Source organism: Rhodamnia argentea, chromosome 4, assembly GCF_020921035.1.
Source record: "Rhodamnia argentea isolate NSW1041297 chromosome 4, ASM2092103v1, whole genome shotgun sequence".
Taxonomy (NCBI): domain Eukaryota; kingdom Viridiplantae; phylum Streptophyta; class Magnoliopsida; order Myrtales; family Myrtaceae; genus Rhodamnia; species Rhodamnia argentea.
In genome coordinates this window covers 26,486,895-26,510,432 of record NC_063153.1, presented here as the reverse complement: position 1 = coordinate 26,510,432, position 23,538 = coordinate 26,486,895, and the positions used below count along the sequence as shown (strand labels likewise).

Below are 23,538 nucleotides of genomic sequence, written 5' to 3'. Positions count from 1 at the left end.
CTGAATTGCTGAAACGAACAAAAGAAAAGCAAACCCTCTCACCCCAAATGTTCTTGATCTATACGTCGTCTAAAAAATCGTAATTTTTCTTTATTTGTTCTGTTAATAAATGACGAGAATATTTTTCTACGAAAATAATAAAAAATAAAATAAAAGAATCGCTGGCAATAGACATGCATGATCCAACCATTTGAGAATAGTTATACGTCAATGAAAGAGAGAAAATGCTATCATCATTTGCATAATAATAAGTGAGAAAAATTCTTCATAAATTCTTAAACCTATTATACGACGACTGTGACATCCTGTATTCCGACTCGTTTCGAAGCTTTGAATAAATGAAAAGTCTCATTGATATATTTCAGTCTAATCTCACTCGGAATTGATCCCTCTCGAACAGACTAACCAAATGGGAATGGCTAGCTAGGAAAATTAAGTACGTGGACCTAAGAACTTGATCTTGGACTGACTCTTTGGTCATGAAAATTGTCGAGGAAATATTTTGGACTAATATAGGCCAATCCTAGAATGATTAAGAAACGATTTGGATAATACCCTACACTTGGATCACGGGTAATTCCGTTTGACCTCGTATGGGTTCCGAACGTCCCCAAATTATTTTCTAACGAATATGTCCATCGGGACTAGTGATTGACCCTCGCAATTGAATGACAACCAAAGTCGCCATGGCTCGAGAAATTCTTAAACATGATATTAATCACGGGTCGATACGCGTAACTCCTAAAAGCCGCCCGTTAGTTCGAGATACACTGAAATTTCAATTGATCGAGATTGATCATAAATCGAGCTTCAGGATTTGGCGTCGGACCTTCAGGGGTTTCAATAATTAAATTTTGGACGTTTCCTCATCCAGTCTACAATTTCTTTGCGGTTCGCTCAAAGGGTTCAGGAAAAATAAAATTTGGACTGGAAATGGGAAAAGACCCTTTTACCCTTGAAGAATATCCCATTTTTCACTTTGACTCAAGGGTATTTTGGTCAATACCCCTCTTGGCTGAAGATTTGGACTATTCTTTGGTGAGAAATTATCATTTTACCCTTCTTGACCTTGAAGACCCAAAATATCTCTCCCAATAATTATCCTAACCTTTATTAGTTATTTCTTTGGCCTTCTTCTTCATTATTGCAAGACGACTCTCTCTCTAGCTCACTCTCTCTCCCTTGGCCGAACTCCATTGTCTCTCTCTCTCCCTCACCGAAAATTCTTCAAGCAACTACCGGTGTCGCCTTGAAATGCCGGAGCTCAACCACCACCGTGAACCACCTTGAACCGCCGGATCTTAGCGAGCTTTAGCCTATCAAGAGGTGTCGTCGGAGCCGCTGGTTGGGGGTCAAAACTTCTCTCAATTTCTCACTGGAAAATTCGCTAGAATTGTTGTAAGTTGGTTCCTAACCTTAGATTAAGTATCTAGGCTGCTAATAGACTTGAGATTGAGTAGTTGTGATGAAAAATTTGATGAATTTGAGCTTGAACATGGGTTGGCCGAAAATGAGATGAGGGAGGAGAGAGAAATGTGTTCTTGAGTGAATAGTGAAATGCAATGAGTAGAATTGGATGGCTAGGATCTAATCTAACTTGATCTTGCTTTATTTGGACGGCCCACGTGGAATCTTGCTTAGGAAGATTAATCTAACGGCCGAGATTAACTCCTGCTATATTGTAGATTAATCGTGTGGTGGGAATTAAATGCACATTAGCGTATTTTAATCGTACGGTCCTAATTAAATACCACGTTAGTACAGTATAATTGCATGGTACGTATTAAATGTACGTTAGTGAAATTTCGATCGTACGATGGTTATTAATTGCTACGTTAGCATTAATAATGTTATGTGGTGTAGATTAATTTTTGTGGTAGCCGGAATTAATTGTGTGGCCCGATTGGCCATTGGCCTTGTGTGATTTTTATCGGGTGGTCCCGATTTATTAATTCTTCAACGTGAGTGAATCACGTGGTTCCGATCGAGTATTTATTCAGTATATTTAAATCGAGTGGTCTCGATTAGGCAGTTGAGGAAAATTAGAAAGATCGCATGGTCCCGATCTTTTGTTGAAGGAAAATTAGTGAGATCGTGTGATCTTGATCTACTAATCAGGAAATTTAGCATGATCACGTGGCGAAGATTGATCGATCGGAAGGAATTAAGAGAACGTGTGGTATCGGATGAGCGATCGAGGAATTATTGTTATCATATGGTCTTATTGAGGATTATTTAAGAGGAAATGTGAAATTTTACCCTGAAGCGTTATGACGCGGGGTTCGTGTTTTTATAAGACCATAATTAACCTGAGGCGTTATGTCACGTGCTCTGTTGTTATTATTTTACCCCGAGACGTTAAACGAGAGGTTGTGCCTATTATATTATCCTGAGGCGTTAAACGCGGGATAGTGACTTGAGGCGTTATTACGCGGGTCTGTCCAATTATAATATAGCCTGATGCATTAAACGCGGGCTCTGGACCAACGTGGGATTTTATATGATAGCTCGATGCGTTAAACGCGGGCTTTGGATCCACGTGGAATATTTATATTATAGCTGAAGCGTTAAACGCGGGCTCTAGAGCAACGTGGATTATTTTATTTACAGTCCGAGGCGTGGAACGCCATTATGGGAGTAACGTGGAATATTTGTGAAGGAGTGGCAATTTTTGGAAAAAGAATGGAATATTCGGGAATTTATTTGTGAAATTTTTTATTCAAGGAAGAATTGTTGGAAATTGCTCACCTATATTGTGTCTGGAAGCACTAGCTCCCTAACCTAGGATTAGGGATTGGCTTACTAAGATTTATTCTCACCCCGTCGTAGGCTCGTTTTTTTTTAGACCCTCCGCTACAACAATGAATGACTCACCTCAAAGATTTGGGATTTCCCGGGATATGGAAACCGTAGTGACAGAGTACCCGGTGGGGGAGGACAATGTGTACTATAGGCACACGACAACTATTTAGGTGAACACCGGAGAGCTCTTTTGGAAGACCCACACGTACATGGCGTGGACTTACCGCTACGGGGACTTGACAATGGATCCGTTGACTGGCTTCAATATTCCCTACGATGGTGTTGGAAAATGGAACCCCACTAGTGGTGCACCTCCAGATGGCATAGTGGTATACCCCGACGCTGGTCCCGATGGCGTGGAGCCCAGCCCGGAGATCGTGCCGCCTAAAGAAGATGGGGAAGTTGTGGAGCCTTCGGATGCGGAGCAACCACCGGAAGTGGACGAGGACTTGTTGGCAGCTTTGGATGAGATGGTAATCGATAGCGAGGACGAGGCCTAGTATAGTTGACCTCTTGACTTTTGTAGAGCGTTTTCTTTTAAATGTGTAGTGGGTTTCGACCACGTAATCTTTTTGTTGTAGATGGTCACGGGTTTGTACGGTGGCCTCTCAAGCCCTAGATCCGAGAGTTTGTAACAACTATGTATATATGTACATAAGTTTATTTTTACTATCCCAAGTTATCGTAGTGTTGTTGGTTTCTGTACGGGGATTTGTTTACGCTTCCGCACGTGTTTTGTTTTGTTGGCCTTTTGGATCCTGGAGAACTGCACACAGTCGTGGTCGGAGGGGATGTTAGCGGACTCAGGGGTTCGGGTCGTGACAACAACCAATCCAATCCAAATTTTTTTTTTATTTCGTCAATTTAGTCCGGAACCTTTTGATAATTTATAAATGTAGTTCTTTCGGCAAATTTAAGCCAAAAATCAATTATATGGGCGCCGACTTTCCTACATAGCACCGCCGGCCGGCGCCAGCGTCAATAGGCACATTGACAATTTCCAGCCAAAATTGGCTTTGAAAGACTATATTGTCAAAAGGCTTACGAAAAAATTGAAAAAATTGTAAAGTTAAGGATTGAATTGGCCGCCGAATAATAAGTTTAAAAATTACATGTGTATCGTGTGACACATGGATAGAAAATGATGGTTCCTAGCAGTAAAATTTGTTGCTAAATTTCACATATTAATTTCCTGGAAATGCATAAATTGTTAGCATTTTTAGAAGTATATAATCTTTTTGTGGTACCAGCCCCGGAACAAACTCATGAAATATCTAATGGTTTTCTTCGTGTTTACTCAACTATTCTTATGCGCTATTGACGAGGGGCAAAAAATTCATATATATCGCGTTGTGTGTTTTTCTTCTTCGTCTTTTTAATTTTGTGCACGTGCACAATGAGAAAAATTTTGGGCACTGTTCTTAATTTCTCATTCAAGTCTCGTAAGGAAATCAAAATGGTTTTTTCTCTTTTGCTTATATCTTATTCATGAAAACATCAAAGAGCAACTAAAAGTATCACATAGTGACTTCATGCAGACATGGTAAGATTTTTATTTTCTATGGTAAAGGCGATGTAAGTCATGACCCTAATTATTGCAAAAAAGTATCTTAACTTTGTTCTGACTATAATTCAACACCCTTTAAAAAATTGGGCCTAGGCCCGGGCCTGCTCTGGCAATGCCGGGCTCAAGCCCAAGAGGGCCGGCCTGTACTATGCCTAGGCCGGCACGATCTAGTTACCGTTCTTAGGTAGGGGTTTGTTAATGTACACGTCAGGAAAAGTAGAATGCCGAAATTTGAGTCTTTTGCACACTTTGGCCAGTCAAGACCAAAGACTTTGAAAGGTAATGCACAAGTATGATGAGTCAAATTCAGATTTTGAGGGGGAGAGGGAATTTCAATGTGCTGCTGCCTGTGTATTATAAAAACTAATAAGTTCTGGTCTTGGTAATGAACAAAGAATAGCTTATGTGAAGTAGGTATACCATAGAGGAAGAAAAGGGGAAATATGTCCTAGAATTAGGAGTACAATTAAGAATTCGAGAATTTTTTTTTTTTTTTTTTTGCGAGATACATTGAATGTTAGTTCACTATTGTTTTGAATGCAATATCTCCGAGAGATTGACCAAACTTAATTGGCTTTGGTAGGAATCTGGTTGATGCTCCTAGGGTCCGTTCTCCTTAGATATCCTTGTCATCATCTGTGGCTCTGAACAGCAGAATGAGCAATCATCCTGTCAGACCTTTTATCTTCTGGCTTCTACATAGGTAATGCCTCTCTGAAGCATATGCCCTCTTTTTTACTTCTTGACTGCATCTGATCCATAGCTTTTTGGATTATGTATTAAACTTATGCTGTTCATCATCTTCGAGCACAAGTAGAGAACTGAGTTCTTCCTTTTTAGACTGCTTATAAATTAACTCGGCATAGCGCTGGTATCAGCATCAGGGCGGTTCAGACTGTAAGATGGTCCTCAAGTCAATACAGTTTCAATTGTGATTTTAAGCTCCTTCTCACAAAACAGCCTCGTCTTACAAGCATATCAAAGCGGAATGGAAGTCCTACCCTATCTATTTGAATGCAGAGCCAGAGAAGGAGATGAGTCAGTTGGCCTCCCTGTGTCATGACTTTTGCTACAGGTCTGATGCTTCAGAGATAGCCTGCCTCTGGTTTTTGCTGCATCAGATGATAACTCGGCTTTTATCCATGTGTCTGTGGACGATTTTCGACTAATATCTATCCCAACGTGCGATCTCTTTTTTCCGATTTTCGATTGCAAAACTAATAGAAACTTAGCAGGCAGACCATTTTTGAAATCTGGCGCACAATTTTAGTCCGTGATCCAATGTAATTGCCTTAATATGCCGCAGGTCTGTTCCGTAGGTTTTAGCATTTACTTGTTTATAGTCCCAGTGATCCAATGATGAGACCATGTTGAGGATAGCGGGTTGATTTTTTTTTTTTCCTTTCAATTTGAAAAAAGAGGTAAGACAATATCCATTTATACACTGCGAAAATTGAAATACTATCAAGTGGCCCGACCTTTCAAAATTATGCGTTAATATTTTTAAATTTTCTTTTCATTTCAATTTAGAAAGCATGTAATCAGTGATATTCTTCTTACTTATGGCGATTTTATTATAACTACATCTTGCTCATTTTTAAATGTGCGCATTACTTTTGTCGATTTTTGCGTTACTACGAGGCCATCTTGTACCTACCTTATGTTATTTTGATACCCGCCTTACCTAAGTTCATCCACGTCCGATGATGCGTCAACTCGAACTTTATCACAGCTTAAACAATGAAAGCTTGCTATTAACAAAGCACCTTTGCATTATAGTTATTTGAAATTTTGTAGATCATATTGGTTTTTGGATAATTATTGGAATAGAAACCTAGTCGGATGCAACGGCAGACATGAGAAAAGTACACTAGAAGTGCCATAACTTTTGTACGGCGTTCACTTGAGTGCCATAACTTTCAAAACGTTCACTTAAGTGCCATAACTTTTAAAAATCGTTCACTTAAGTGCCATGTTGACGTGGCGATCAGAAAAGGCGATGTGGCAGCCGGGAAAGTTACCGAAGACACCGGAAAAGTTACCGTAGACGCCGGAAGGCCGACGTGGCACGCCGAAAAAGTTCTTGTAACACTCAAGTGAACGATTTTTAAAAGTTATGGCACTTAAGTGAACATTTTGAAAGTTATGGTATTTAAATGAACGCCGTACACAAGTTATAGCACTTCTAGTATACTTTTCCCGGTAGACATCAAGTAGCTCCAGTTTTGGCTTGTTAGTCCCTTTTACCGCGAAAGATCTATTGAACAGCTCATGTTTTCGTCCTAATCATATCAATATAAAAAGGTATTGCTTTCTTTGTGAAAGCTTCTCTCACCCAATCATCTGAAATAGTAATCTTGTACTATTTTGCTGGCCCTACATCTTTGCTTTTGTGAGCTTCGGCTATTAAATATACATTGAATATTATATAAATAGCTCCTGAACTTTAATCTAATATGCAATTTGATCCTTGAACTTTTAAGTTGACCAACATGATCCATGAATTTTAGTCCGATATGCAATGTGGTCTATGAATTTTTAATTTAACCAATATGGTCCACAAACTTTTGGAACATGTTCAACTTAGTCCTTGAACTACATAAAAAGATATTCAATGTAGTCGTTCTATTAATTCAAGTTCAAGAACGACATTGGACATTTTCTTATAATTCAAGGACTAAATCGAATATGTTCCAAAAGTTAGGAGACCATATTAAACAAATTGAAAGTTTAGGGATCACATTTGGGCTAAAATTCTGGAATCACATTGGACAAATTAAAAGCTCATGGACCACATTATACATTTGGTCAAAGTAAGGATCATTTATGTCATTATATATATAGACACGCATATACTTTTTTTCTGTATTCGAAAAGAGGAAAAAGAAAATATTTGGCCTTCAAATAAACCTCTTCCTTGACATCAACGGTTCATCTTCTTCATCAAGTCACACTACGAACTTCTCACACGAACTGAGCCTCAAGGACAAAGATGGTTTCATGGGTTGAGGTCTAGCCAGCGACAATGCAGATCTTGGAGTCGTCGAGGACGCGCCACCTAAACATGCCTGCCTAGGTGAAGACGTCAAATTTGACCAAACTGAAGGTGGGGTAGCTTGAGTCGGAGAATTTTGCCTTGTTTCGGCACTTCGGATTTGAGGATTCTCGAAGGGGAGAAATGGATCAATGGTGGCAAGCTCGCTTGTGCGACGAGGCTCGTCTTTGTTGTAAAGGAGCTGGTGTTGTCAGTGTGGAGATCACATTGAGGTCTTGGAAAGCAAAAACGATTGGAAAAGTCATTGAAGGTTGGTGTAGTTTGGTCTTGTCGACTGGGCCCCGAGAGGTATCGCTACTCTATTAAATCTAGGACGCAATAATTTATCATTCGCTGCTCGATTTAGTTTACAGTACAATCATTCATAACAAAACTCCTGCACGAGTCGCCACAGAACCCGAATCAATTCTTAAAAAATCAGAGAGTCAAAACTTTGGCGAAAGATCTGTCGGTCGACCAACATTTTCGACGAAACAAGTCTTTACTTGGATGAGAGCAGTGTTCCGCGGCCGCATAGTCTATATAACACCAACATGTTAGGCAAAAATAAGGCCAAACTGCACTTCTTTTCAAATATCAGACCCACTCCCAAGCACAAAAAACTGTTGGCACAGAATGCTTGTGGTCCTAACACTCATTCCCACATCTTAAAAACTTGCAGAAAAATATAAACAACAGACTCCATCTCTTGATCTTAAATTCAAGAGTATCATACCAACAAAAGGTGCTATAACATATCAGACTTCCAACTCTTCAAACAGCTACTTCTGGTCGATTTTCCTCCTCCTTGGAGATCTTGTTGATCCAACACTTCCAATGTCCTTCAAATGCTCCACGGCTTGCTTCCGTCTCTCTTGCTTCTTTCCCATACTGCCTTTCCTTTTGGTGCTGGACAAAAGAAATGCATACTGTCCAATCGAATTTTAAATCTTTACAGAACAACTCACTTACTACCATAAGGCTGATAAATATGCAAGATGCGCACTCTACCTTCTTAGCATTGACCACAACATTGTTGATATCTCTCAGTAGTGAACTGACTCGACTGCCTGCCCACCCAGGCTGTTAAGCACCAAACAATGCTCAAGTTAAAATTTCTCTTGTAACCATTCAAGTGCATACTCTGTTTCTCAACAATAAGGTTAAAAGTACCTTTGAGTGGTGGCGTTGTTATGGTGCATCTCTGTGACAAGTTGGTTGGCTTCTCTCTGTCCGACTATCTCTTCATCCAGTTCACTTAAGGAAATAAAGTCAGTAAAAAAAAAATGACATAATCAGAGACTAGAAACACATAATGAATGAACCTTACCTTTTTCTGTTGATTCAACGGACAGTTTCTTGAGTTGTGGCCTCTCTTGAAGCACAAATGGCATGTAATCTCCGTGCCTTGTCTGGACGCTTCGAATCCATTTGTAGATTTAACGCAAGTCTGTAATAGATTTTGACAGATAACATTTCAAGGAGAAAAGAGAAGAAAACAAGAGCAATTCATGGAATCAAGACGGGTGAAGAAAAGTCTAAGGACAGTAAGTGCACCAAGCTAAACTAATCAAATGTGCAACTGGGATAATAAGCAATCTGAGCACATAAAGACTGGCTAGAATTACTGACAAGGGACCCAACAAGTTAATTAATATGCCCATTCGTTTTTGATAGATGAGTGGTCAATTGGGTTCCGAAATTGGATGTTCATGAATCATGATAGCTGATCCTTTGCTACAATTGGGCTTCACCATCCCAAATAGAGCGCAATGTCAAGTGCACACCAGAAACATTTTCAGATTTGGTATCGAACAGCAACCTTTATCAATCTGACAGCAAAATCTGTGGCAATAAGATCTCAACCTCGCAAAACTACGATTCCAAGCAAACTCCGACAGCAGCTTCCCAAAGTAAGAACCTCTGAGTTCTTTAGTTACCCAAGAAAGTTTTTCAGCCATACGCCGAATAGATTCCACTGATGATACCCGATGTTTACTGATCTGTGTTTGTCAAACTAAACATTAATTTCCAATTTTCAACTCTTTCAGTCCAACTAATGAGCATCTTACGGTCATCAACCCCAAAAGCTTTGATCAAGTTCTATAGTGAATTCAACTGGTGTGCTGTTCACATGTCAAAATGAATGCAGGACAGTTTTCAAATGGCATATAGGATAAAGGTAAATTTCCTCAGAAAACTTATGAAAACGCTTCCTGTGTTCTTTCTGTTTTCAGCAAGTAAATGCACTAGTTAGAGCATATCCATTACATAAAAGATCATTTCAGTGTAGCCGAATATGTCAAAAGGCATTCTCCTTCATGCCTGCCATCTCGTTCATTTGCTTGACTCAAAAGTCCTGGTAAATGGCAGATGGCATTACTAACTCTACAAACATTAATCTATTATTTGCCTTGGACTTTTAGATATCCGGATTCAAAGCAAATGAACATGGATTCTGAATGATGAAGGATCTTACCCGACAAATGGTGCCCTCAGAAGGCCTTTTGATCTATTTCCATTACTGTCATGATGAACGAAAACATTTCTCCAAAGCACACATTAACTTCCACGTACATTTCTCCACGGATTCCTTGAATTCAAGTAAGACAACGACATCACTGTCGACCAGGAAATACAAGGAAAGGGCAATAAATCTTATAAGAAGTTGCAAACAGGAAATACATATGAACATTGGGTTATAGATCTCAAAAGAGAAAAGGTAGCTTACCTGCTTTATGTACCTTTGTCAGGAAATGTGGATCATCTCAACTATTCTGGCTCTATCCCCATTGGACATTTACGGATGTGCATCACTCAAAACAATACCAGAATTAACTAGAACGCGGATTTATCACTATTTCTAGGACAGGCCATTTGCCACATATGATGCACGGAGAGAATTTGGATAGCAGCGATTCCATTAATTTCTCCAATTTCTCAAGCCGTCAAAGCTCAGTCAATTTCTCACAGTTTTGCACAACCAGACTAATCTATTTGATGCATGATTACAGATCAGGTAAGATCTCAATCGAGGAACATCCTAAGATTGCAATATGTTTTAGAGACGTTGTCTCCTCAAGTCCCAAGATCTCCCCAAGCTCCCAACAAACTGAAAGGAACAATGTCCATAAATTACGAAAATATGACGAGTTTGGGAATTTTGCTACGGGCTTGCAATCATCAACCCACGACATTGTGCAGGTTGGAAATCCCCTTAGGCCCTTTGAATTGAATGGATCCTAAGACATCTACCATTTTCAAGGACTCCAACCCATCGACACCTTGAATTTCAAGCAAGTTATTGCACCAGGTAGCATCAATTGCCTTCAGACCCTTGGATTTTGGAAGGTTCAAGCTCTTAATAGAATCACACCCAGAGATGTGTACTTCTTCCAAGGACTCCAACCTATCGAGGCCTTGAATTTCAATCAAGCTTTGGCACCATGTAGTTTTGAATATCTTCAGACCCTCGGATTTTGGAAGGTTCAGCCTCTCAATTGAAGCGCAATCAGAGATATGTACTTTTTCCAAGAACTCCAACCTATCAAGGCCTTGAATTTCAACCAAGTTTTCACATCCGATAGCTTTAATTGCCTTCAGACCCTTGGATTTTGGAAGGTTCAGCCTTTGAATAGAATGGCACCAAGAGATTTCTATCTTTTCCAAGGACTCCCACCTATCGAGGCCTTGAATTTCAATCAAGCTTTTGCACCCTGTAGCTTTGAATATCTTCAAACCCTCGGATTTTGGAAGGTTCAGCCTCTCAATTGAAGCACACTCAGAGATATGTACTTCTTCCAAGGACTCTAACCTACCAAGGCCTTGAATTTCAACCAACTTTTCGCAATTTTGAGCTATTAAAGTCTTCAAACTCTTGGATTTTGGAAGGTCAAGCCTTTGAATTGAGGGACAATCGACGATTTCCAAGCTTTCCAAATATTGCAATTCGTCAAGACCTCGAATTTCAACCATATTGTGGCACCACTTGGCGCTTAATGTCCTCATATGGTTAAATTGTAAAACGTCCGATGTTTTCATAAGCTCGCAACTGTAAATTGCCAAGATTTCCAATTCGGAGGGAGCGTGCAGGCATCTTTCTAGTATTGTTGATGGTTGCTCCAAGATGCCCTCGAGAAATTCGCAAAAACAAAGTTGTAGTTTCTTGAGATGGGTCGGGTTGGAAAGCGAAGGCAATCCGCGACTTTGACAAGTGACGTTCAAATATGTTAAGCTGGAAGGAAGCACCGGCAGCGATTGGAGCTTATTGAAACCGGACAAATCAAGGTGTTGCAAGGAAGAAAGATTACGGATGCTTTCCGGCATTTCCCCTCCCAGTAGAGAGCAAAACGAAGCATTTAATTCTCGAAGATTTATCAACCTTCCAATACCATTGGGAAATTCTTTTATCGCACTGCCACTAATTTCCAGAATTTTTAGATTCTGCAGATCCCCTATGCTGTCTGGTAATTCTTCTATTCCAGATCTAAATAGAACGAGTTTCTCTAGTGCGTCTAATTTACCCACATCTGCTGGCAGCCCCTTGAGACTACCGCAATTCGTCAAGTCCAAGCGTACCAAACTCTTCATGTTTCCAATCGAAGAGTCAATTTGCTTTAGATTCCGACAATCTCCGAGAATCAAAACCTCTAAATTCTCAAAATGTGAGAGGAAGGACGTTCTTCTTAAGGATTCACATTTTGAAAGGTCGAGATATTTTAGCTTCCTTGCTATCCGATAAGAAATATTATAATCATGGAGAGGTTAGCCCAGAGTGAATATGATTCAACCGAAAGGAAAAGGAAACGGAAAAATAGACTTGTTCTTCTGCCTTACCTTGATGGAACTCCATCCTTGCCATCCATCTGATAAATTGCTTCTGGACAAATCGAGTACAACTAATTCCTTTGCATGAAAATTGTTTGCTTCAAAAGTCGAGGGGCAATTCTGCCATCGAAGCCATTTTAACTTCTTAGTTGTGTTCTTAAAATCTCCACTAAAATGTGCTCCCGTTGCATCAAGAAACCTTAGATTCGTTAACTTCTTGAATTGTTTGCCCGTGAGGATAATGTCACCTTGATGAGTAGCTACGTCGCGGTATTTTGAGCTATCTTCGCTAAGAGAAATGGCCTCAATCTTACTTGTTCCCTATAAGTAAGAACCGACATTCATCAACACTATTTATATACAATTGAAGAAAATCTAATATCATTGTTCATATCTCTATTAACATGCATCGGTGTCTTTAGAGACTAGCAAGGGAACATATGATTCCTTCCTTGGCCGATAAACTGTATTTATAAGGGCTAACAAAGTGAAGGATGTCTGCTTAGATTTTGAAATTGGCGATAAGTACTTGGATTATATATATGTATGATCTCATTTTTCAGGTTTTAGTTTTGTTCTGAGCAATAGTTTATAGCTTCTGTACATATTATAACATAGTTTTGAACTTTGATCTGATGGCTCATACGTATAACTCAACAACTTGTTAACCCTCTTCTTCCTGTAATGTAGCTTCGTTCCTATAGTAGTTAGCAATACCCTGGAATTAAGTAAATTACACTACGCAAAATCGAAAGTCTATTTCATTAACTTTAATAGAAATATGTCTTCTCTCTTTCTACCATTTTCATAACAGATATCCAAATGAACTATAATCGCGTAGAAACATGGTTATTGTAACAATTATGACAATTGGCAAAAACAAACTTCCCTTAAAATAAAGAAAATTTAACCTTGTAAAGTCTTTTCTTTGCCCTTTTCTTATGTATAATTTTCATGTCAACTACTCGAGTTTGCCATCGGATTCGTAACTAATTATGAGTAGCTAAACCTGTGGTATTATTTATATATTATATTCCGACTTTGATTTCGACTTAATGAACCCAATAAAGTTACTGAAATAATTGCACCAAGTAATGTACCTTTTAAGTTCTATTCAGATATAAAATACACAGCATATTCATTTTTCATGTGGCTAGTTTAGCTTATTTCATGGTGTAATCCAAAATACATAATAATAGACATTGGCTTTGACATTGCTAACATATCAATTGGCTCTTGAAATTCTAAACAGGTTGCAAGTTGGAAACGCAAACAAGTGTGTAGTCTTTTGAGCAACCACTTTGAATAAAACCGAATGGTGGATTCATAGTAATTGAGTGAAACCTATTATTAATTTCACAAATACAATAATCAAATACTTTAATTATATGCAAAATATTATTTTAGTATATATCTCTGGGACTTTCTATGTGGAAAAAAATCAGACATTTCTCTTTTTAAAGGTCATTGCACGAAGTACGGTTAATACAAATGTTCTTGTTCTATCATGTGAATTTTCGTAAAAAAGTAGTTCATGTTGGAAATATGGGACAAATTGAAGGGTGGATGAATGAGAAATTGATGCTCAAAGAACACCCTTGAGTTGGAAGTGGGAAGTGGAAAAACACTAGTCCCACATTGAAAAGAAAGAAGGCTTTAGAGTGCTTTATAGATAGTTACGCTCCTTTTGAGTGGTAAATGTCACAACACAAGTACTATGCCTCGCGCACGGGCGCAGGGGGGGTGCAAATCCCAGGCCCCGACGGAGGCCCAACGAGCTGAAACTTGGGCGCGAGCGCACGAATGCAAGGCCGAGAGGTGGGCCCAATTTTGCCTTCCGGTTTATTTTTCCAACTCAAAATTGTTACAATTTTTTGTAACGGTTGCCGAAATCGATATTATAACGGCAGATTAATGGCATTGCCGTTCTGAAATCGATATTATAACGGCAGATTAATGGCATTGCCGTTCCGAAATCAATATTATAACGGCAGATTCAATCAGCCATTATAATTCATTAGCAAGTTAATGTTAAAACGGTTGCTGAATTAATTATGTCGTTACATAATAACGGCAGATTTAATTGGCCGTTATTGTTCAATTTCCGAAACGTCCCCCGCTGACCCTAGAAATAGGTGGCTTCCCATCCAAAATTTTGGCTCGTCCGAAAATCCTCTCTCTTTCTACTCTCAGCATTTTGCATTGTTTTCGATAGTGTTTGGTTCCGCTTTGTTCGGGTTCGCCGACGGCCTTGAGGTGCGTGCTTGCTTCTTCGCTGCCAACCGTTGTATCCTGAGAGATAGACGTTCACGAAACCTCGAGCACGTAATAGAGGGGACGAATCTGTTTTAAGGAAACTGTGTCAAACACAGGCCTCGGTATTATTTGTATCGACACCGTTCCTTTTCAATATTATTATTGCAATTCCATTTATGTTCGTTTACGTGATTGTACTATTCTAATTTCAATTTTAATACGTTTATCAATTTGTATACTGATCGCGACATTTATATTATCGCCATATTGAACTTTGTTACAATCTTAAAACAGATTCCGATCTCGACTCGTACTTGAAATTCAAATGGCTACTGGAAACGAAGTTGTTGATGTGCTCGCTGACAACATCAACCAAAGCACTGTCTCTGCCTTAGCTGTCCAACTGCCTGGATCATCCTCTGCCCCTGCTGCAGTTTTCGTCCACCATGGTGAGAAACCTGAAAAGTTCAACGGATCGAACTTTAAAAGGTGGCAGCAAAAGATGCTGTTTTACTTAACAACCTTGAATCTTACGAGATTCTTGACTGAGAAAGCTCCTAAGCTATCCGAGGGACAAACGGATAAGCAAGCCTTCAACGTTGTTGAGGCATGGAAGCACTCTGACTTCCTATGTAGGAACTTTGTCATGAACGGTTTACATGACTCGTTGTACAATGTCTATTGTGCAATAAAAACAGCAAAGGAGTTATGGGAATCCTTGGACCGGAAATATAAAACAGAGGATGCCGGAGCAAAGAAATTTGTTGTCGGTCGATTCCTTGATTATAAGATGGTGGATTCTAAGATCGTGATCAGTCAAGTGCAAGAAATTCAAGTGATCTTGCATGAGATTCAGGCTGAAGGCATGATCTTGAGTGAAACCTTCCAAGTAGCTTCTATTATTGAGAAGCTACCTCCTGGGTGGAAGGATTTCAAGAACTACCTCAAGCACAAGCGAAAGGAAATGAACCTAGAGGAGCTGATTGTTAGACTTCGAATCGAAGAGGATAACAGAGGTTCCGAACATAGAGGGTTCAATCCTACTACGGCTAAAGCAAATGTTGTGGAGCATAGGCATGGCCCCAAGAACAAGAAGATTGCCAAGCCAAAGTTGGGACCAAAAGGAGGAGTTTCCAAGAACAAGTTTCAAGGAAAATGCTTCAACCGTGGCAAGATGGGTCATAGATCCGTGGATTGCAGATTTCCAAAGAAGAAGAGTTATGAAACAAATATGGTGAATGACATCGCTCAAGATGTGTCGGATATAAACCTCTCTGCAATGGTTTCTGAAGTGAACTTGGTTGGGTCCAATCCGAAGGAATGGTGGATTGACATTGGTGCCACTAGGCACGTATGCTCCAATAAGGACCTGTTCACAACTTTCGAACCAATTATTGGGGAGAAAGTTTTCATGGGAAACTCTGCCTCTTCTGCTGTCGAAGGCCAAGGGAAGGTACTGCTGAAGATGACATCCGGAAAAGAGCCGACTACGAATAATGTCCTGTATGTGCCAGAAATTCGAAAGAACCTGGTCTCCGGGTCGCTGTTGAACAAGCATGGATTTCGTATGGTGTTCGAGTCGGACAAAGTTATTTTGTCTAAATCTGGAATGTATGTGGGGAAGGGATATGTAACCGATGGGCTGTTTAAGCTCAATGTAATGACAATTATCAATAAAGATAATAAGTCTTCCGTTTATTTGCTTGAGTCTTCCAATTTATGGCATGGTAGACTAGGACACGTTAATTATGATACATTGCGTAGATTAATTAACTTGGAACATATACCCTCATTCCAAATTGATTCAAAACATAAATGTGAAATTTGTGTTGAGGCAAAATTAACCAGATCATCGTTTCAAACAATTGAAAGAAACACCGAACCCCTTGAATTAATTCATAGTGATGTTTGCGATTTGAAATTCATGCAAACAAGATGTGGTAATAAATACTTTATTACGTTTATCGATGATAGCACGAAATACTGCTATGTGTATTTGCTTAAAAGCAAAGATGAAGCCTTAGAGAAATTTGTTCTCTATAAGAATGAAGTTGAAAATCAACTTAACAAGAAAATTAAAAGATTGAGAAGTGATAGAGGTGGTGAGTACAAAGTACCAATTGGTGAATTCTGTACACAACACGGAATTATACATGAAGTAACTGCACCCTACTCACCTCAATCAAATGGTGTTGCTAAACGTAAAAATCGCACATTGAAAGAAATGATGAATGCGTTATTACTGAGTTCGGGTTTACCTCAAAATATGTGGGGTGAAGCTATTTTGTCAAGCAATTACCTTTTAAATAAGGTACCTTGAAAGAAAGAGGATAAAACCCCTTATGAGCTATGGAAAGGTAGGAGACCATCCTACAAATACTTACGAGTGTGGGGGTGTCTTGCAAAAGTGGCTGTTCCAACACCAAAGAAAATAAAGATAGGTCCTAAAACGGTGGACTGTATCTTTATAGGCTATGCACATAACATTAATGCATATCGATTTCTTGTACATGAATCGAAAATTCCAGATATACACAAGAATACGATCATGGAATCTAGGAATGCATCATTCTTTGAAGATGTATTTCCTTGCAAATCCAATGATGGATCCAGTTCATCTAAACGAACGAATGAAACTATGAATGGAAAAAGTCATGATTCGGATCATGAACTAGAACCCGGACGTAGCAAAAGAGCAAGAGTGGAAAAATCACTTGGAAATGATTTTCTAACTTATTTGTTAGAAAATGAACCATTAAACTATGCAGAAGCTGTGAATTCTTCCGAGGGACCTCTATGGAAAGAAGCAATAAAAAGTGAAGTTGATTCTATTTTGCGGAATCATACTTGGGAGCTAGTGGATCTTCCTCCCGGTTGTAAACCTTTAGGGTCTAAATGGATCTTTAAAAGGAAAATGAAACCAGATGGCTCCATTGATAAGTATAAAGCCAGACTTGTAATCAAAGGGTACAGACAATGAGAAGGCTTAGATTACTTTGATACTTATTCTCCAATGACGAGAATAAACTCCATCAGGATGATACTTGCAATTGCAGCATTGCGAAATCTAGAAGTACATCAAATGGATGTAAAAACAGCTTTCCTAAATGGTGATTTGGATGAAGAAATCTACATGGAACAACCTGAGGGTTTTACGGTTCCAGGGCAAGAAAGGAAAGTCTGTAAATTGGTGAAATCATTGTATGGCCTAAAACAAGCGCCAAAGCAATGGCATGAAAAGTTTGATTATGCAATGATTACCAATGGATTTAAGATCAATGAATGTGATAAATGTGTCTACATTAAAGAGACGGAAAATGGCTATGTCATTTTGTGTCTTTATGTAGATGACATATTCATTGTTGGTAGCGATGACAAAACGATGAAATCTACCAAGAATATGTTGAATTCAAGATTTGACATGAAAGATATGGGACTTCTTGATGTGATTTTAGGAATTAAAATCACAAGAACGTCAGAAGGTTTTATTTTAAACCAGTCACACTATGTGGACAAGATTCTTGAAAAATTCAACATGAATGATTCTGTATTGCTTGGAATGCGCCAAGGAAAAACCTTACCAAAAAAAATGATTACGGGTATTGCTAGAACACCATTAGACAATAGTCTTCATCTGTCCAAGAATAGAGGAGAGGGTATTTCTCAAGTAGAGTACTCTAGAGTTATTGGAAGTCTAATGTACTTAATGAGTTGTACTAGACCAGATATTGCCTATACTGTTAGTAGATTGAGTAGATATACGAGCAATCCGAGTGCTGATCACCGGAAAGCAATAGTGAGAGTACTTAGGTACTTACGGTATACTCGGAATCATGGCTCGCATTATACCGGATACCCAGCTGTTCTAGAAGGATATAGTGATGCGAACTGGATATCCGATATAAAAGACTCAAAATCTACTAGTGGATATATATTCACATTAGCAGGAACAGCTGTATCTTGGAAATCCTGTAAACAAACTGTTATAGCCGGATCCACAATGGAATCTGAATTCATAGCTTTGGATAAATGTGGTGAAGAGGCTGAATGGCTACGCCATTTCTTAGAGGATATTCCAAAATGGCAAAAACCTGTGCCACCAATCTGTATACATTGTGACAATCAATCTGCGATTGGAAGAGCACAGAGTAACATGTATAATGGTAAGTCTAGACATATACGTCGTAGACATAATACCATTAGACAACTACTCTCAACTGGAATTATCTCTATTGACTATGTAAAGTCAAAGGATAATATTGCGGATCCGCTAACCAAAGGGTTAAATAGAGAGTTAGTTGAAAAATCGACAAGAGGAATGGGACTGAAGCCCATGAAAGAATAAGTTGATATAAAGGAAATCCAACCTAGTTGACTGGAGATCCCAATATCTAGGTTCAAAGGGACAACCTAATTATATAAACTTAGTGATGTCACTTGTGGGGTTTATCCCTAAAACCATTCCTATAAAATATCGGTGATATTGTAAGGAAAAGGATAGCAATTTTTGCTTTAATGATTCTTAAGTGGAGTAAACAAATTACTCAAAATTAAGTAATCACCTATGTGAGAGAGAAGTGGGGCCGCTTCAAAGGAGAATTATTTAGGGCTAAATTCTTTAGAAACTCTCGCAGAACCAGGTTGATGTTCATGGCCAAAACGAACATAATCATGAGAACCGAACAAACGTTTAGATGATTCCCGTGTGAAGTGTATGGTTCATTTACATGAGAAAGCGGGACAGTTCAAGGACATCATGTCTACTGGACAGCTAGTAAAGTAAATACATTTTCATAATGGAAGGTTCAAAGGGTAACACCTACCTATCCTATGCAGGTTTCAATTGTTGAACACTATCACAGAGTCAAAACTAAAACAATTTTCATTCATGTGGGGGATTGTTGGAAATATGGGACAAATTGAAGGGTGGATGAATGAGAAATTGATGCTCAAAGAACACCCTTGAATTGGAAGTGGGAAGTGGAAAAACACTAGTCCCACATTGAAAAGAAAGAAGGCTTTAGAGTGCTTTATAGATAGTTACGCTCCTTTTGAGTGGTAACTGTCACAACACAAGTACTATGCCTCGCGCACAGGCGCAGGGGGGTGCAAATCCCAGGCCCCGACGGAGGCCCAACGAATCGAAACTTGGGCGCGAGCGCACGACCTGCGTACACGAATGCAAGACCGAGAGGTGGGCCTCGCGAAAGGCCCAATTTTGCCTTCCGGTTTATTTTTCCAACTCAAAATTGTTACAATTTTTTGTAACGGTTGCCGAAATCGATATTATAACGGCAGATTAATGGCATTGCCGTTACGAAATCAATATTATAACGGCAGATTAATGGCATTGCCGTTACGGAATCAATATTATAACGGCGGATTCAATCAGCCGTTATAATTCATTAGCAAGTTAATGTTGAAACGGTTGCTGAATTGATTATGTCGTTACATAATAACGGCAGATTTAATTGGCCGTTATAGTTCAATTTCAGAAACGTCCCCCGCCGACCCTAGAAGTAGGTGGCTTCCCATCAAAAATTTTGGCTCGTCTGAAAATCCTCTCTTTCTACTCTCAGCATTTTGCATTGTTTTCGATAGTGTTCGGTTCCGCTTTGTTCGGGTTCGCCGACAGCCTTGAGGTGCGTGCTTGCTTCTTCGCTGCCAACCGTTGTATCCTGGGAGACAGACGTTCACGAAACCTTGAGCACGTAATAGAGGGGACGAATCTGTTTTAAGGAAACTGTGTCAAACACAGGCCTCGGTATTATTTGTATCGACACCGTTCCTTTTCAATATTATTATTGCAATTCCATTTATGTTCGTTTCTGTGATTGTACTATTCTAATTTCAATTTTAATACGTTTATCAATTTGTATACTGATCGCGACATTTATATTATCGCCATATTGAACTTTGTTACAGTTCATAACCTGATGTAACATATAATAGGATTCTACGATTTATATATCCTAAGTAGTTATTTGCCACAGTTGCATAGTCAAGTTTTTTATTGCACGTGCGAAGGACGTATCCCAATCAAGTACATAAATTCAGATTTTTTCAATGCAGAATACCCCTATCGATTAGCTAACAAATTTGAAAGTAAACTTAGTGAAGTAAACTTTGTGTTAGAAGAATCTCAGATAAACTGCAATGCTTACTAAGAGAGAGCAACCTCATACTTTCTTTGTTCACTAGAGCAAGCATTAAGTAGAGGACCAACCCCACCCCGAGCAGTAGAACATGAACTAAGGAAGCAAAAGAAGAGAAACTATTACCTCTTTTTCCTTTAGCACTTTCCAAGCTTCCTTGGAGTTCCATAACCTGCTACAGTATTGCGGTGCATTCTCGTTCCCCTCACGAACGATCCACCTACCAAGATCTCTTAATTGGTCATGCATTATGAGATCATGATTATATCCAACTTTTATTAATGACCGAAGTCTCAAAACTTCAATTTCCGCAGCGAAAAAGTTACATGCGTCCCACATGTAGGATGCAACTCTCTCATCAGTGCCAATGAAAAAACAAGCAATGTCTAAAAAGATTTGCTTTTGCCCAAACGATAGTGCATCGTAACTTATCTTTAGCTTTCCTTGCACTTCCTCATCAGGGATTTTCTGTAACTTCTTTATCATGCGTGTCCATCTATTTCTCTGGGCTCCATGCAAAAGTGAACCTAAGACCTTGAGAGCTAAAGGAAGCCCTCCGGTGGTGGACACAACTTTATCGGTGAGTTCCTTAAGTTCACTTGGAGGAGAGTCCATTAGGAATGCATGTCTACTAAATAGAATTGTAGAGTTATCCCTATCCATTCTCTCAAGCTCATATGGGTAGTCCCTCCCGGCTTCGTCAATAATACCCATGTTTCGGGTGGTAATAATGATGATACTTTCCGAAGAAAACCAACACCGTTTTCCAGCCAAAGCCTTCAAGTCATCATCCTTATCCACATCATCAAGAAGGATGAGAACTTTCTTATCTTTAATGTTGGATGAGAGGAACCTAATCCCTTCATCCCTAGTAGAAACTTTATGATCCCGCTCCAATGTAACAGAGATCAATTTATTCTGCAAGTGCTCAATACCATTACGCTTACACGATTCCCTCACATCAGGAATGAAGCAACAATACTTAAATCGATTGGAGAGCTCATTGTAGATCTTTTTAGCAAGAGTAGTCTTACCAATGCCTCCCATTCCGTGGATGACAACAAATAGGATGGCACCAGAATTATTATTTATGACTTCCATAAGCTTCTTCACATGACTGTCAATTCCGATCAAATCCTCAGGAATATCCAACTCAAACTTTTTCTTCAGCTCGAGTAACACTTGGTCGACAACCGAATCTATCACTGCTGCTTCAGACCTGTCAAATGTGATAGGAGTTCAAATACATGGCAATATCAATCTTATATTGTTTAACTAATGATAAGGCAATAAGAAACGAATCAAAAAATCGGAAAACTTAAAAAAAAAAATTTTTTTTTTTTTTGCCAACAACTCCAGATATTATCTTATACGCTAAGATTAAAGCGAGAAATGGTGGCGGTTGCTTCACATGGCATGCCCCATTCCAATTAATACTCTTTGCCAAAATATTTTAAGCCAGAAGAAACTTTGAGTGTGTCGCTAATGAAATCATGAATATTACATGAACTATGAATTTGAATTGAATTTTAACATTGATTGTTTGTCAAAGACATTAGGGATGATGTGGACGACAATAAAAACTTCCTATAGCGTTTGAATAGGCAAAATTCCTATAAGTAATTGTCATAGCTACCAATGACATATTTCTTTTGTAAAAATCATTTATAGCGACTAATTAACGACATTAATGATGTAACAAGCGAATGGGATCCAAACAGTAAAATCTATAATCAAAAGACAATAACTTATGAACTCACGGATCGCAGGATCTTACTACCAGCAAGAAAATGAAGCAGGTGATGATCGGATAAAAAGAAAGTAGAGAATACTTTGGTGAAAAGATGAAGTACCCATTGACTTCCCGTCCTCTCAAGCCACCGACTTCTTTGAGTGCATCCTCCCATTTCTTCAAAATCGTTGGGTCGAAATTCCTCTCTCGCAAACGCGTCTTACGATCACGAAACGCCTCTCCAAACTTGCCGGTTTGACGTCGCACGTCGGCAGGTGCCACTTTGTAGAATATAGGCAACACTACAGTCTCCGGGTCATTCTTCTTGCACTCCATTATTTGAACCAGTTCATCCAGGCACCAGCAAGTCGTACCATAATTCTCGGAGAGAATGGGGATCAAGATCTTACTGTTCTTGATGGCTGCCAAAAGATCTGGGCGGATCTTCTCGCCCTGGCGGAGCTCCACATCGTCTCTGAAAGGGTAAGTCTTGGCAAAGCGGAGCCTATTGTAGAGGTGACCGGCGAAGCCATTTCGAGTATCTGGGCCTCTAAAGCTCAAGAAAACATCATAGCTGTTTCCAGTCGTCGTCGCAGTCGACGAACTAGACGAACCGTTAACAGTCTCTGTCGGAGACGAACTAGATCCACCGGAATTAGCTCCGGTCGGCACAATCACCGAACCAGATCTACCAGAATCAGCATCTTCCGGATTTCCATGCACGCTAGCTTTCTTCTTATTGAGAAAATAGAACGCGAGCCCGAGGAGAAGGATCTGCGCCACGAGCTCGGCGAAAGAATGCCCAAAAACGAGACGATGCATTTCGTCTTTGCTCTGTTTCTGCCCTTGACGGAGAACAAAACCAGAATGCCGTTCAGGAAACACGATATGCCTGCCCAGGAAGGAGATAATATGTGAGGAACAACGATGCCGAAGCTATGGAAAGTAAGAAAAACCAAAGGTTAAAATTTCAACACACTTAAAAGTGGTGGGTTTGTTGTAGAAGATGAAAAGTAACGGAGAGGGAGAAAGAGAGACAGAGCTTCAAGTTGCACAGCGGGTCTCCGGTGCATCGCTTGTACGGTCACATATTTTCTTAAATCTATTTATTAACTTGCTAAATGTCATATTATGATTTGGTGATAATCACTCAATATATAGGCTT

General features: G+C 39.4%; 1 protein-coding gene and 1 long non-coding RNA gene across 2 annotated transcripts in view; one reads left to right on the top strand and one right to left on the bottom strand.

The window, feature by feature from the left end:
• Window positions 1-8,727, top strand: part of LOC125314557 — a 70,806-nt gene extending 62,079 nt beyond the window's left edge. Inside the window, exon 3 of the long non-coding RNA XR_007198024.1 lies at window positions 8,584-8,727. This is a non-coding gene — a long non-coding RNA (uncharacterized LOC125314557). The remainder of the gene's footprint in view (window positions 1-8,583) is intronic.
• LOC115754015 (disease resistance protein L6-like) overlaps window positions 1-23,263 on the bottom strand; it is a 183,939-nt gene extending 160,676 nt beyond the window's left edge. Inside the window, exons 1-3 of the mRNA XM_048278108.1 lie at window positions 22,495-23,263; window positions 20,768-21,860; window positions 12,240-12,551 (exon numbers count right to left, since the gene is read on the bottom strand). Of these exons, the coding sequence (XP_048134065.1) occupies window positions 12,240-12,551; window positions 20,768-21,860; window positions 22,495-23,195 (2,106 nt within the window). The 5' untranslated portion in view covers window positions 23,196-23,263. The remainder of the gene's footprint in view (window positions 1-12,239; window positions 12,552-20,767; window positions 21,861-22,494) is intronic.
• Window positions 23,264-23,538: the final 275 nt, after the last annotated feature.